The sequence below is a fragment of the Lepidochelys kempii genome, chromosome 24 (assembly GCF_965140285.1).
Source record: "Lepidochelys kempii isolate rLepKem1 chromosome 24, rLepKem1.hap1, whole genome shotgun sequence".
In the NCBI taxonomy this organism is placed as follows: domain Eukaryota; kingdom Metazoa; phylum Chordata; order Testudines; family Cheloniidae; genus Lepidochelys; species Lepidochelys kempii.
This window is the reverse complement of record NC_136403.1, coordinates 1,773,446-1,788,145: the sequence shown is the minus strand read 5'-3', so window position 1 is coordinate 1,788,145 and position 14,700 is coordinate 1,773,446. Positions and strand designations below refer to the sequence as shown.

At 67.3% G+C, this 14,700-nt stretch overlaps 1 protein-coding gene across 1 annotated transcript in view; it reads left to right on the top strand.

The window, feature by feature from the left end:
• Positions 1-14,700, top strand: part of NPR1 (natriuretic peptide receptor 1) — a 33,286-nt gene that overhangs the window by 7,636 nt on the left and 10,950 nt on the right. The window contains exons 2-12 of the mRNA XM_078850507.1: positions 1,728-1,927; positions 3,321-3,434; positions 3,669-3,804; positions 4,748-4,839; positions 5,044-5,179; positions 5,741-5,825; positions 6,191-6,311; positions 6,871-6,945; positions 8,558-8,635; positions 12,595-12,699; positions 14,010-14,081. Of these exons, the coding sequence (XP_078706633.1) occupies positions 1,728-1,927; positions 3,321-3,434; positions 3,669-3,804; positions 4,748-4,839; positions 5,044-5,179; positions 5,741-5,825; positions 6,191-6,311; positions 6,871-6,945; positions 8,558-8,635; positions 12,595-12,699; positions 14,010-14,081 (1,214 nt within the window). The remainder of the gene's footprint in view (positions 1-1,727; positions 1,928-3,320; positions 3,435-3,668; positions 3,805-4,747; positions 4,840-5,043; positions 5,180-5,740; positions 5,826-6,190; positions 6,312-6,870; positions 6,946-8,557; positions 8,636-12,594; positions 12,700-14,009; positions 14,082-14,700) is intronic.

Genomic DNA, 14,700 nt, shown 5'->3' with positions numbered 1-14,700 from the left:
GCAGGCAGGGGGCTGCTGCCCACAGCTACAATTTTATGATCTACTTAGTCCTGCCAGGAGTGCAGGGGCCTGGACTGGACGAGCTCTCGAGGTCCCTTCCAGTCCTGCGATTCCATCCTATGGGGGCTCCCACCCGCCTTTCAAGGCAGGGAAGTGGAGTTTGTTTCACACACTCATTTGTGACCCTCCCAGCAGTCCTGGGTGTGCCCCTTTCATGGTGGGGGGAGATTGGAGCACATGCAGGGAAAGGGACCTGCCCCCAAATCAGAGTGATCTGGGGCTAGAACCCAGGAGTCCTGGCTCCCAGTCCCTCCCCTCCCCTGCTCTAATCACTGGACCCCATGTGAGGCAGCAGGGAGGGGGGAGTGTTGACCTGGGAATGTGGCAGGGGAGTTTCACTGGGGAGGGGAGACCTGAGAGCCTGTAACCTGAGCCGGGAGGAGGAGGGGGAGGTGACACCTCTGCCCGGGAATGTGGACAGAGGCTGCAGGAGGGGGCCTGCTGGGGGGGTTAGTTTCAGTTCGGGACTGGGTGGAGGAATGCAGGGAACCCCAGGGCTGGGGTCTAAGCTCCCTGCTCCCCCAGAAGGACTTGACTGAGGGGTCCTGGTTGTACCCACAAGCTCTGTTCTGGACTGTGTTCCTGTTGTCCAACAAACCTTCTGTTTTACTGGCTGGCTGAGAGTCGCGGTGAATCCCAGGAAGAGGGGTGCAGGGCCCGGACTCCCCCACACTCCGTGACACCCCACTTCCCAGCCAGAGTCAGGGAGAGAACCCAGGAGTCCTGATTCCCCATCCCAGTCATTATAGGGCACTCACGTTCAGTGGTAGGAATAGCACCCCCACCCCCATTCGCCGTCAACCCTTTTGTGGTGTGTAGCTCTGGGCACCTGGACAGCCAGGCCGAGCCCCCTCCCTCCGGCGCTGGCTGCGTCCTGAGGACCTGGCACGGCCCTGGGCCCTTGTGAGGCGGGCTGGGGAACAGCTCGTTAAGCTCAGCTCCTCCCGATTTCACAATTTCACGATTTCGTGGTGTGAAGGGCTCCCGGGGGAGGCGGCTCTGGCAGCTTGTGGCCGGGTGGGGCGGCGTGGGGGGGCCCTGTTGTCTTTCCAGCTCAGCAAAGGGGAGAAATATGGAGAAAAGTGCAGGCAAAACCCTGGGGGTTTGGCTTCCTGGCCATGTCTGCCGAGCACCTGGACCCCTGCTCTGCCAGTGGCTAGCAGCCAGCCCTGGTGGCTCCTGGCTACTCCAGCCCTGGCCTCTGCCACCAGGGGGCACCGTGGGACACAGGGCAGGAGGAGGGTGTGTGTGTGTGTGAGTGTGCATGGCTGGCTGTGTTGGTCCCAGACCGGCCCCTGCGCCCGGCCATGCCCCACGGGGCGTCCCTGGCTCTTTGCTGGCCAGCCCGCCTGAGGGGGTGCCGGGGCTGGTAACCTGCCTGCCCAGCTCCGGTCCAGCTGCTTCCCCTCTGGCAGCAGAAGAGGGGGGAAGAGGGGAGCATGAGGGTCAGGGCAGGATCTTGGGGTGCATGGGGGTCCATGCATTGCTCCCTTGGCTCTGACCGCGCCGGAGCTAGAGAATCCGGGCCAGGGTCCCCTCAGCGTCCTTGGAGCCACCAGCCTGGCCCAGCCTCCCCAGGACAGAGGAGCCTCAGGCGAGACAGGGCACGTGGCTCCATGCGCCTGGTCCGGGGGCTAGGGCCGCTAACCCCATCCTTCCCCCTGCAGTCGTGTACGTCTGCTGCTCCCCGGACACCTTCCGCCAGATCCTGCTGCAGGCCCGGCGCGAGGGGCTCACGCAGGGGGACTACGCCTTCTTCTACATCGACGTCTTCGGAGCCAGCCTGCAGGGCTCCCGCTTCCCCGACCCCCAGAGGCCCTGGAGACGCGGGGACAAGGACGACGCCAATGCCAGGGAGGCCTTTAAGGTGAGGACTGCCCAGGATGGAGCCCTCCAGCCAGGTACCTGGGGAGGCCAGGTGCCAAGTGCAGAGCCCAGTTTGGCTTGGAGCTGGCCAGGGTCTTTGAGGAGAGGCCAGCACTGGCTGGGCCTGTTCTAGGTCACCGCGCCGGCACCATGGACTCAAAGAGTGTTGGGTAGAAACTACTGCAAGGGGCTGGGAGCCAGGATGCCTGGTTCTATTCCCAGGTCCACCACCAATTTGCTATCCGGCTCTGCGCCTCGGTTTCCCCATCTGTAAAAGAAGGGCTAGTGATCCTGCTGCCCACCGGGAGTGCCAGGGGTTTTGAGTCCATGCCTGAGGCCCTTGCAAGATTACTGGGGCAGCTCTGCCAGCCCGTAGAAGCAGGGAGGCCCAATGATGCCAGGGGCTCCGCATTCCAGGGTGGAAGGGGGGAGAACCCAGCGTAGGAAGCAGCTGAGGTGCAGCCCAGAGGCCTTTGTAGGAGCCTCGGCCGCTCATGATCTCCCAGGCTGTTGAGCTCCAGCGGCGGTGGGTGCTGAGACCTAGCTCGGGGGCTGCCTTGGTCCCGGGGGCCGGAGCAGCGCGGCTATGGAGCTGGCCCAGCTCCCTCCGTCCCCCTTGCAGCCAGAACATGCCGTGTTCGTGCCTGGCACACTATGGTTACACTGGCCGACGCACTAAGGTGCACCCAGCTTCACCCGTATAAAGGTGCTGCAGGCAGGTTCCAGGGCAGTGCCCTGCCTGGGGGAGGGGCACTGGGCTGACGGACTCAGTTTGCGGTTCTGGAGCCCTGGGTTCGAATCCTGCCAAATGCACTTGTGAAATGAGTTTGCTGGGCCTTGGCCCAAATTGCCCCCTTACCCCAGCCAGGCCCCTCTGTTGCCCGAGAGACCAGGGGCCGTGGGGGCAGCTTGTGCCTCCCACCCTCCCTGCTTCTGGCCAGCCCCTGCCTGTTTGCTCTTTGCTCTCCGCGAATAACGAGGAGGAAGGAAGCAAGATAATTTTCCCGGGTCTGAGCGCTGCCAGGGAAGGCTATTAATAGCCCGGGGGCGGGAAGCTGCCCCAGCCTCCCCAGGGAGCCCAGGCCTGGAGGGGCCAAGGGAGCCTATGGGCTGCGATTCTGGAAGCAAGATGAGGTGGAGGAAGGGGCCAGACTGGCAGACCTGGAGGCTTCTGCCCACAGCCTAGGGGAGCTGGGCAGTGGCAGGGGGAGTCCCTGGGAGGTGCCAGCTCACCAGCCGGCCCAGCCACCCTCCTGCAGGGAGTCCTGGCACCCGCCCACCTGTGGGGCTGCAGGTGCCGTGTGGGAAACCCAGGTCCATCACCTCCCACAGGCCTCCTGCCGGGGGGCGGGGGTGCTGCCTGCTCTCAGCCTCTCTCCCCTCTCCGCCCCCAGGCAGTGATGATCATCACCTGCAAGGAGCCCGAGAACCCCGAGTACCAGCCCTTCCTGGAGCAGCTCAAGCAGGGGGCCCACACCCACTTCAACTTCACCCTGCAGGACGGTCTGGTAAGACCCCCCCTGCCCCCGGCACCGCCCGCCCCTCCTTGGCCAGAGACAGCAGGGCCGGTCAGCAGCCCAGTAGGGAAAGGCGGGGGGGACAGAGACTCGCCCGCAGTCTGGGCATGGGGTGGCCCAGTGCAGAATGGGGCCTGTGGGGCAGCATGGGGCACCCCGTCTCCCCCCCCCCCGCCAGCCCATTGGCACCGCCCCAGCGGTTCTGAGCCGGCCCGGCCCTTTCAGATGAACTACATCGCAGCTGCCTTCCACGACGGGGTGCTGCTGTACGCCCAGGCCGTGAACGAGACCCTGCAGCAGGGCGGCACCGTCCGGAACACCAGCGCCATCACCCGCCACATGTGGAACCGCACCTTCTATGGTGAGCACCGCCGACTGGGGCCCCCCTCGGACCCCCCCCCCGGCCGTATGGATGCAGGAGCCTCCAGTGGCTGCCCCTGGGGGGGCCCAGACCCCCTCCTGCCCGAGCCTCACCCTGGAAGGGGGCAGAGACCCCCCTTCATGCAGCCCGAAGCCCTGGGGAACTGCTAGGGGAGAAGGGGGGCCCTGGGGGACTTGGCAGGACCAACGGGGGGCATCACTCCCCTGGTGCTGGGCACAGAGCCAGCTGCCCCCTGCCCTGCCCAGCACTGCTACACGGATCCTTTCCCTGAGCTGCTGGTTCCTCCGCTCTGGAAATTCCAGGGTTGGTGTCGTTAGTGGCTCGGGGCGTGAGCTGGGCCGGGAGCCACTGGGCCGGGCTACTCGGCAGGAGATGGACGGGCTGTGGAGTGACGGAGCCGCTCCCCTCACAGCCCTGCGCCCACGCCGGGGACCCCGCCGGAAAGCATCACGAATGCCCTGGCCAGGCTCCACATGGGTCCGCTCCCCCTTCTGGCGGGGCCCCTCCGCCCCATGGCGGAGGGGACACCGGGCTGCCGGAGGGTCTGTCAGACAATCCACAGCCCTGGGGCCTGCACTCTTTGGAGTCAGGCCCCGGCCGCTTTCCAACATGGGGAGGGGGCGAAATTCCCCAGCAGTTCCAGCGGCGTGCAGGTTTCTCCTTCGCTTTTTAGCCTGTACTGTGTGCTGTTGCTGCGCTCCACCCCAGAGGCAGCTGCATCTCAGCACCGGGCAAGGGATCCCTGTATAACCAGCCTTTGGGCCACACCCCAGAGGGGCTGCATCTCAGAGCCATATGGTCCCTCCGATATCCCCTTCTCCACTTGTAGCCTGTCTTTTCAGGCCCTTCTGCCCTGTGAGCCCTGGGTGCTGCCCTGTGAGGGGGCTGGTCCCATGCTCTCTCATCCTCCCCTTCCCCGCAGGAGTCACCGGCTTCCTGAAGATTGATGAGAACGGAGACCGGGAGAGTGACTATTCGCTGTGGGACATGGACCCCACGAGCGGCATATTCCAGGTCAGAGGGAGTCTGGGCCCAGCCTCCCAAGTCTGTCCTCGGCAGTCACCCCCGAGGCTGGGCTGGGATGGCTCTGAGCCGAACCCAGGGCCCAGTTACCTGCGGGCTATGGCTGGCGGGGGTAGGGGGTGATGGCAGCCTGGGACCCTGGGGGGTTCCTGCCGCTGGCCCCCTCCCAGAGCCCCCCTCTCTCGCCCTCTGCAGATCGTCTACAACTACAATGGCACCACCAAGAAGATGAGCGCAGTGCCCGGGTGTGAGATCCACTGGCCGGGGAAGGGTGTGCCCAGGGATGTCCTGCCCTGCGGCTTCGACAACAGCAACCCCCTGTGCCGCAAAGGTGGGGCCAGCGTCCCAGCCCCCCCCTGCCCCGGGCTTTGCAGAGCAAGTTCTGAGGGTTTCATTCCCTGGCCCAGGCCCCTGGAGCGCCGCCAGCAAAAATACCTTCCCGCAGGCAGAATCCAGCCTCCCCCGGCAGGGAGGGGCTGCGCTGGGCCGGCCGCATGAAAACAAGCCCCTCCAGGCAGCCTGGCCATGTGGCTTCATTTCCCACCCCCAGCAGGCTTTGCACCCCATACAGGGGTGTGGGGAGCGGCCCCTTTCCCACAAGCCCAGCCTAGGCTCCTCGGCAGCAAAGCCGCGAGGTGGGACAAGTCTCCTCGGTGTTTCTCTGCACCTGGTACCCTGTGCCCCCAGAACGGGCCCAGCAACTGGGCACGCTCCCCCTGCTCCACTTTGGGCTCTGCTGCCTCGTGGGTGTTGCCATGGGAACTTCCCCAGCTGAGACCCCCCCAGCAAACTCCCCCGGCACAGATCAGCACATACAGCCCCTGGGCTGGATTCGAACTCAGGACTCCGAGCCAGCCGCTCCCCACCATCGCCCTCCTCCCTTGTTTTGCAGGCAGCTTAACCACCCTGGAGATCCTCTCGCTCATGGTGAGCCTCATCCTGCTGAGCATCACCATCACCTCCTTCTTCATCTACAGGTGCGGGGGAGCGGCCCTGCACCCCAGGGCTGGGCCGGGGGATGCGTCTGGCTGACCTTGGCCAGGATGCAGGGACGGGGATATGGGGAGGGGGTGCGGGGGGATCAAAGTGATGCTGGAGAAACACTCCTGCTTTACAGGCAGATGCGGGGGGAGGGGACACAGGGGGTGGAGGTGGGCTTGGGGCTGGGAAGGGGTATTTGTCCTGGGTTGGGGCAGCACCTGGCCCAAAGGGGTGGTTGGCCGTGGCTTGGCCAGGTGCTGGCACCATACAGATGCCTAGCGGCGTGGGGGGCACTGGGCATCGGGGGCGCTCGGAGCTGGGCTGGTGCCCTCTCACGTCCCCCCGGCGTGTCCCGGCGCAGGAAGCTGGAGCTGGAGAAGGAGCTGGTGGCCGAGCTGTGGCGCGTGCGTTGGGAAGACGTCCAGTCCAGCAGCCTGGAGAAACACCTGCGCAGCGCCGGGAGCAAACTGACCCTGTCGCTGGTGAGCCCCCCGGGGCTCGGCCAGCCTGCGGGAGGCGGGCGTGGAGCTGAGCCCGCCTGTCTGGCTGGGACCCCGGGCTGAGCAGCCCCCCTGAGAGACCCCCTCTCCAGCCGGCGCCGCACTGCGGGCATCTGTGGGTGAAGGCAGCGGGGCAGGGCCCCTGGTTACAGCTGTGGATCCAGGGCGGTTAATTAAACGCAAATCCCATCAGGGAGCCCTGAGCAGCTGCTGAGCCAGGCCAGGGGTTGGAGGGAGCCACAGGAGGGGGCGGGTGGGGCTGGCTCTGAAGTGGTGATGGGGGGGGGTCCCCACAGCCTGGTGGGGGGCCCCCTCCAGCCACTGTCATCCTTCCAAGCCATTGCCCTCCACTCCAGCCCTGTCCCCCCAGCAGGCCCGTGGCCAGCAGGGCAGTGGGGGTGAGATGGGAAGGAGGGTTCCCCGAGGGCTGTGGGGGGGGTGCCCCAGAAGCCCTGGGGTTCCATTCCCCACAGGAGGGGGTGCGTTGGTGCTGCCCCCTGCCCTGCCGTCCCCCCTCACACCGGCTCTTGCTTCCGCGCAGAGAGGCTCCAACTATGGCTCCCTGCTGACCACGGAGGGGCAGTTCCAGGTCTATGCCAAGACGGCCTATTACAAGGTGGGTGGGGGGATCCCGCCTGAGCACACGGGGAGCAGCCAGGAACTGCAGGGAGCGGGGCGGGGTCATGGTGCTGCGGGGAGTGGGGCAGGGTGCAGGGGGTGCTGCACTGCGGGGAGCAGGGGGGTCAGTAGGGGGCGCTGTGGGGAGCGGGGTGGGGTCATGGGGGCACTGCGCTGCAGGGAATGGGGCAGGGTGCTGGGCCCAGTGGGGCGCTGGGGGTGTTGCACTGCGGGGAGCAGGCGGGGTCAGTAGGGGGCATGGTGCTGCGGGGAGTGGGGCGGGGTGCGGGGTGCTGCACTGCGGGGAGTGGGGCAGAGACAGTAGGGGGCATGGTGCTGTGGGGAGTGGGGGGGTGGGGTGCTGCACTGCGGGGAGCAGGGGGGTCAGTAGGGGGCATGGTGCTGTGGGGAGTGGGGGGGTGGGGTGCTGCACTGTGGGGAGCAGGGGGGTCAGTAGGGGGCATGGTGCTGTGGGGAGTGGGGGGGTGGGGTGCTGCACTGGGGGGAGCAGGGGGGTCAGTAGGGGGCGCTGTGGGGAGCAGGGCAGGGTCATGGGGGCACTGCGATGCAGGTAACGGGGCAGCATGCTGGGGCCAGTGGGGCGCTGGGGGTGCTGCACTGTGGGGAGCAGGGGGGTCAGTAGGGGGCATGGCCCTGCGGGGAGTGGGGCGGCGTGCGGGGTGCTGCACTGCGGGGAGCAGGGGGGTCAGTAGGGGGCGCTGTGGGGAGCGGGGCGGGGTCATGGGGGCACTGTGCTGCAGGGAGCTGGGCGGGGGTCAGTAGGGGGCATGGCCCTGCGGGGAGTGGGGCAGGGTGCTGGGGGTGCTGCACTGCGGGGAGCAGGGGGGTCAGTAGGGGGCACTGTGGGGAGCGGGGCAGGGTGCAGGGTGCTGGGGGTGCTGCACTGCGGGGAGCAGGGGGGTCAGTAGGGGGCACTGTGGGGAGCGGGGCGGGGTGCAGCGTGCTGGGGGTGCTGCACTGCAGGGAGCAGGGGGGTCAGTAGGGGGCATGGCACTGCGGGGAGTGGGGCGGGGTGCTGGGGGTGCTGCACTGCAGGGAGCAGGGGGGTCAGTAGGGGGCATGGCACTGCGGGGAGTGGGGCGGGGTGCTGGGGGTGCTGCACTGCGGGGAGCAGGGGGGTCAGTAGGGGGCATGGCCCTGCAGGGAGTGGGGCGGGGTGCTGGGGGTGCTGCACTACAGGGAGCAGGGGGGTCAGTAGGGGGCACTGTGGGGAGCGGGGCGGGGTGCAGGGTGCTGGGGGTGCTGCACTGCGGGGAGCAGGGGGGTCAGTAGGGGGCATGGCCCTGCGGGGAGTGGGGCGGGGTGCTGGGGGTGCTGCACTGCGGGGAGCAGGGGGGTCAGTAGGGGGCATGGCCCTGCGGGGAGTGGGGCGGGGTGCTGGGGGTGCTGCACTGCGGGGAGCAGGGGGGTCAGTAGGGGGCACTGTGGGGAGTGGGGCGGGGTGCAGGGTGCTGGGGGTGCTGCACTGCAGGGAGCAGGGGGGTCAGTAGGGGGCGCTTTCCCCTGGCAGGCAGTGTCCATAGATGTTACAGCTGCCTGGGGGGGTACAGGACCTACCCCCATCTGAGCCCCCCCATGTCTTTCTCCAGGGGAACATCGTGGCGGTGAAGCACGTCAATCGGAAGCGAATCGAGATGACGCGGAAGGTGCTGTTTGAGCTGAAACACGTAGGTGCCGGCCAGCGCTCGGGCAGGTGGCTGGGCTGAGGGGCTCGGCGCGGCTGGCTCTGGGCTCGACCTGAGCGGCATCATCTGGGGCTCAGCGTGGGCTGCCCGGCTCACAGGGCAGAGGATCCAGGCGGGCTGGCACAGGGGCCATGTTACCCACCTGCCCACGTGCAGGACAGGGCCTCCCCGCCGAGCAACCCCGAGCAGGAGGCTGGGCTGGGCTCTCTTCCCTTCCTCCCCCTGTGCAGGCCCCAGCTTGCGGGGGGACCCGGACATGGCTCCCAAATTCTCTGGAGGGGAGGGGGTTGGTGGGACCCCTCCCTGCCCTGGGGCCCAGCTCCCCACTGCCCTGCAGCAGCTATTCACTGCCAGAACGTAGTGTGTGTGTGTGGGGGGGGTGAGGTCTGATCCCGCAGCATCTCCATTGCTGTTAGCGCCTGGGCCTGTGTTTGGAGAGGAGAAAAAGAGCTTCCCCCCACCCCCAAGCCTCATGCCAAGAGCCTCTTGGCAGCCCCAGGCCCGGGCTGCAGCCACCGCGTCCGGAGCGGAGCCTCTGGGCGCGAGTCCCATCCCCACCCTGGGGGCTGCATGGGGGAGGCAGAGGGGGAGCGCGGGAGAGACGTGCCCTGGGAGACCCTAGCGCCCCTTGCTCTAGCCCCCCTGCGCCACGGGGCCGGGGCAGGAGCTCTGCCCCAAGGCGGGGAGGGGTCCAGCCTGCCCTGTGCTGGCTGCAGCCCTGAGTGAGCCGAACATCGGGCCTCGCCCTGGGCCCTTCCCGCTCCTCCGGGGGGCCCAGCCCAGAGCCTTCCCTGGCTGCGCACATGCATGTGCGGATTCACTCGTACGTGTGCAGGGTCACACGTGCACACACTGAATTCCCAGGCTCCGACTGGCCCCTCCTGTTAGACCTGGCAGCCTGCTGCCTCCCGCGGGCACCCGGAGGGCGAGGCAGGTCTCTGGCACTTGCAGCTGCCCCCCAGATCCGTGGGGCCAGTCCAAGGCACTGGGAGAGCCCCCTCCAGCCTCTGTGACCTGGCCTCTCGGTGCGGGTTGATCAGTCCCTAGCGGAGGATCTGGGGCGGGAGGGGTCAGCGCAGTGTCCCGGCCCGTTGCTGACCCTGCAGCCACTGCCCCTGGAGAAGGCAAGAGCCTGGCATGTCCTTCCCCCCAGCTCTGGGCCCCGTTCTCCTCCATGTGCAAGGGCTCTCCCAAGCCTCCCTGCCTCAGAGCCCTCACGGGCCGGGAGAGCTATCCCCCTGGGGGTCCCTTTCACTGCTGCTGCTCTCTGCACCCCCCGCCACCCCCCTTGGCACTGGCCATGCAGGAGGCTCTTAATGGGGGTGGGTGGGCGCAGACAGACCCTGTGGTTCCCCCCACCCCTGGATTCCAGGCTGCCGTCCCCAGGGAGGGGCTGACTCCCTGTTGCCCTGTCTCTTCCACCCCTGTTGACATCAGGGTGCAGGGGGGTGAAGCTGCTGTAAATGGCTGCGTGAGGAGCAGGGGGCCTCAGGGCAAGGCCCCAGGGGGTGAAAGGCAGCGCTCCACTTTCACAGGCTGCGGGTCCACATGTGGAACTCACTGCTGCAGGACACCTGGTGAGCTGGGACTGAGCCAGCTTGGCTTCTGGCCCGGGGAGGTGTGAATGAGCAGGACCTGACCCCATAGGGACACGGCTCTGTGGGAGGTGTCTCGATGCCAGTGCAAAGCCCTAGTGTAGACGTGCGATGGCGCTGTGAGGCGTGTAGCGTGTGTGCACTAGGGGGATGGCATCTGTGCAAAAAGGAGCCAGGGCACATGGACCCTGTTACTAGCAGCTGCTGTTGGCATCACAAGGGCCATCGAGGCCCCGGCCCCCGGTGTCAGGACGGATTGTCCCGGCACTGCGAGGTGCACTGGGCCGAGTGCCGGAGCGGGGGCCATTCTCAGCTGCAGCCCGAGGCAAAATGCCCCCCCGCACCTGTCAACCCAGCAGGGCCTGGCCACTTGGCCCAGTCAGTCTGCCAGTGAGGCTGACGGGAGACAGGGCTGGACAGGCCAAAGGACTGTCCTGGATGGCAGCCACTCCTAGGGCTTCCCCCCCAGCCCCAGAAAACTCCTCGGGGCACCAGCAGGAGGTGTCGTCGCACAGGTGGGCACTTTCTGCGCTATGTGCTGAAGGGAGGGACCCGCTCCCTGGCAGGCAGGCGGGGCTGGCTCAGGTTATCAGCGGGGCTCTGCCACGCACAATTAATTACTCGTTAGCAAGGAAGCAGCGGGGAAGCCACTGTCCTTTGCTCGCTCATTAGAAATCAACCTGAGCCACGGTGCAGCACTGGGGGGAGGGGAAGCTTCCTGGATCCCTGGTTGCCGTATGGGGTGCTTGCCAGGCCCCATGCGGGGGCAGTATTCTCCCCACTTCCCAGATAGGGAAACTGAGGCACGAGGCGGTTAAGGCCCGACTTTTGCTGGGGATTGAGGCTGGTTACTAACACTCCACTTCGGGCGCCTGGAGTCCAGCTTCCCTCCCTTCCTCCCCCACTCAGACCCATGGGAGCTGCTGGGCGTTATGAAAGCTGGTCCCTGGGCCCGGGCACCAGGCGCTCCTGTCGACATCAGCTGGCCCCTCAGGGCTCTGGCCTGCTCGGCGACGACCCAGCAGGCCAGGCTAGGAGCTGGGCTAAACAAGCCCTCGGCCTTCTGTGCGGGCTGGTCTCCCCCAGAGCAGGCTCCTGCACCGGGCCAGGCGCTGTCCGTCCCACTCCGGGCTCTGGATGGGGATGGAGATTCCATAACCCCTGGCCAGGGCCTGAGGGCGCTCTGACGATGGGTCCTATCCAGACTCGGCAGCTGTGTGACCCATCTGGCCACCCGCCTTGGAAAGGGGGCGCATGGGATATGGATTTGTAACTGAGGTGGGGCAGCGCTCTGGCCTGGGGCAGGCAACGTGATCACAATGCTTCCCCCTGGCCTCAGAACCGGGATCTCTGCTGCTTTCCCTGCTGAGCTGAGGGAGGCCACGTCTCAGCCCCTTTGCAGGAGCTCATGACCCCTGTGCGGCCCGAGAGCCATGACTGCAGCTTATGGGCCCTGTTCCCTTTCGGTCCCGGCTCCGAGGGAGACGCTGACCATGATGACACGGCTGTGGGGCGGGGAGAGCTCCCAGGTTAGAGCCACCCCAATCCATGGGGTGTCCATCCGAGTGTGGGGTGAATTCCTGCAGCTTCTTGCCGAGCCGGGATGTTCCCTCTGCCCCCGCACATGGAGGAAGGTTTTAGCACATCGGGTCTTTTTAAATGTATGGGCTGGCCGGGGACCCTCTGTCCCTGCGCCGGCTGTGGGGAAAGAGCATGCAGGGGTTGAGCCAGAGGGAGGGGTGGGGAGGTGACAGGCCAAGAGGAAACTGGCCACGTGTTCCACAATCCCTGTGTCCTGTGCACGGCCCAGCTTGCAGGGTGCTGCACTGCATCTCCGGACATCTGGCTGCAGCTGGAGATGGGGCAGGGGGTGGACGTTGCATTGGGTCATTCCTCTGCTTTTGGGACTGGATTTCAGCACAAGAAGTTGGGGCTGCTGATCATGGAGCGACCTTGGAACCCACCCCCACAGCCCCCCGCTCGGCTCGTAAATATCACGCACTTGGATGCCGGCCAAGCAATTTCCTGCCCACCTGACTGGCCTTCTGAATCCTTCGTTAGGCTGAGCAGAGGCTTCCACCGCAGCTTCCGCCTTCATGGCTGTGTGGCTGTTAAACAGCTGCTGAGCCCCACCCCAGAGGTGGCTGCATCTCAGAGCCAAGTGAGGGGTCCCTTGTATAAATAGCTGCCATACTCCCCCTGCCCCACACAGGCCTTTCAGAGTGGCTGCATCCCAGGACTGGGTGAAGCAATGCCTCTGAGTGGCCTGCAAAGCACTCTGGGACGAAAGGCCCTATGGACTCCAAGCGGCCTTCCCATAACCCTGCCTTCTCCATCCCCCTGCAGATGAGGGATGTCCAGAATGAACACCTGACCCGCTTCATCGGAGCCTGCACGGACCCCCCAAACATCTGCATCCTGACGGAGTACTGCCCCCGTGGGAGCCTCCAGGTATTGCCGCACAGGAGCTATGGGGCAGAGGAGATGCAGTGGGGTGTAGTGGATGGGACTGGGAGCTGGGACTCCTGGCTTCTCTCCTGGCTCTGGGAGGGGAGTAGGATCTGGTGCATTAGAGCTGGGGGGGAGCTGGGATCCAGGACTCCTGGCTTCTCTCCTGGCTCTGGGAGGGGAGTGGGGTCCAGTGGGTTGGAGCAGGGGACCTGAGAGCCAGGACTCCTGGGTTCTCTTCCCCGCTGAGGTGGGGGGGCAGTTCCGTGTGGCAGCTGGTGAAGGTTTGCCTGGTGCTGAGCAGAGCCCGGAAGGTGTTGGGGCAGCAGGGGAGGGGCCCGAAGGAGCCCCCAGGCCCGATGCCCAGCGCCCTGCATGCTGCTGTTCCCGGGTGGGGTCGCCAGGCACCGATCTCCTTGGCGATGGGGGGAGGAGAAGGGCTACGACCCCGGCCCCCAGGGTGTACTTGGTGCCCGGCGTCGCAGCAAACGTGCAGTGCCGTGGGCAGGCCTGTCCGTGCCCCATCAGTGCCCACGGGAGGGGGCCCAAGCACGGCGGTCCCCACATTGGGAGGGTCACGCTTTGCAGCAGCGACGGCGGGGGGCGGTGTCTGAATTGAAAGGAGGGGGCACGGCTGGGCTTCCCCCATCCCCAGGGCCCAGCGAGTGCTGGTGAGGGGCGCGGGGGCTCTTTCCAAGCAGGATGATTTATGGGGGGAGGGCGCTCCCCTCCCCCGTTTCCTCTCTCGTGACAGGCCTGGATTCCTGGCTGCATGCTCCACTGCAGAAGCAGTTCCTCTAATGACCGAGAGAGAAGCCCCCCCTTGCTGGGGGTCCCTGCCGGGTACCCCGCTTGCTGTGGGGGTCCCTGTCGGCCAGCCAGGAGCCATGGGGACATGCTCCCTTATTCTCCAGCTCTCGCTGTTGAACACAGGGAGCCGTCCAGTCCCCCCGGCCCCTCCGCCCGGCCGGCCGTGGACCCTCAGCGGCTGGCCGAGCCCCGTGCGTGCCACGGGCACTTTGCACCAGCGCAGCCCCCCACTCCGGTCCCGGCTGCACGTGGCCCTGGTTCAGTTCCACGCCCAGGCCAGGGGGTGACCCCAGGATAGACCAGCCAAGCCAGGTCCGGTGCCCCCCCCCCCATTACCAGCAGGTCTCACCGGCGCCACTGCCAAGGGCTGGTGGGGAGCCAGGGCTGTCGGCCCTGGGGGGCGGTTCCGGAGGGATCCAGAGCCCCAGTTGCTCGGACCCCTCAGCTGGGAGGAGGGAGAGTAGCTCAGCGCCCCCCCCCCCCCCCGTCCCTGTGCCGTGCAGGACATCCTGGAGAACGAGAGCATCACGCTGGACTGGATGTTCCGGTACTCACTCACCACTGACATCGTCAAGGTAACGGCCGGCCCCCTGCCTGCCCCCTGCCGGCCCCCTGCCTGCCCCCTGCCGGCCCCCACAGCGCCCGGCCCCCTGCCTGCCCCCACAGCGCCCGGCCCCCACAGCGCCCGGCCCCCTGCCTTCCCCCGCAGCGCCCGGACCCCTGCCTGCCCCCTGCCTGCCCCCTGCCGGCCCCCACAGCGCCCGGCCCCCTGCCTGCCCCCACAGCGCCCAGCCCCCACAGCGCCCGGCCCCCTGCCTTCCCCTGCAGCGCCCGGACCCCTGCCTGCCCCCTGCCTGCCCCCTGCCTGCCCCCTGCCGGCCCCCACAGCGCCCGGCCCCCTGCCTGCCCCCACAGCGCCCAGCCCCCACAGCGCCCGGCCCCCCTGCCTTCCCCCACAGCGCCCGGCCCCCTGCCTGCCCCCACAGCGCCCGGCCCCCTGCCTGCCCCCTGCCTGCCCCCACAGCACCCAGCCCCCACAGCACCCGGCCCCCTGCCTGCCCCCTGCCTGCCCCCACAGCACCCGGCCCCCTGCCTGCCCCCACAGCACCCGGCCCCCACAGCGCCCGGCCCCCTGCCTGCCCCCTGCCTGCCCCCACAGCGCCCGGCCCCCTGCCTGCCTCTGCAGCCCCCCCA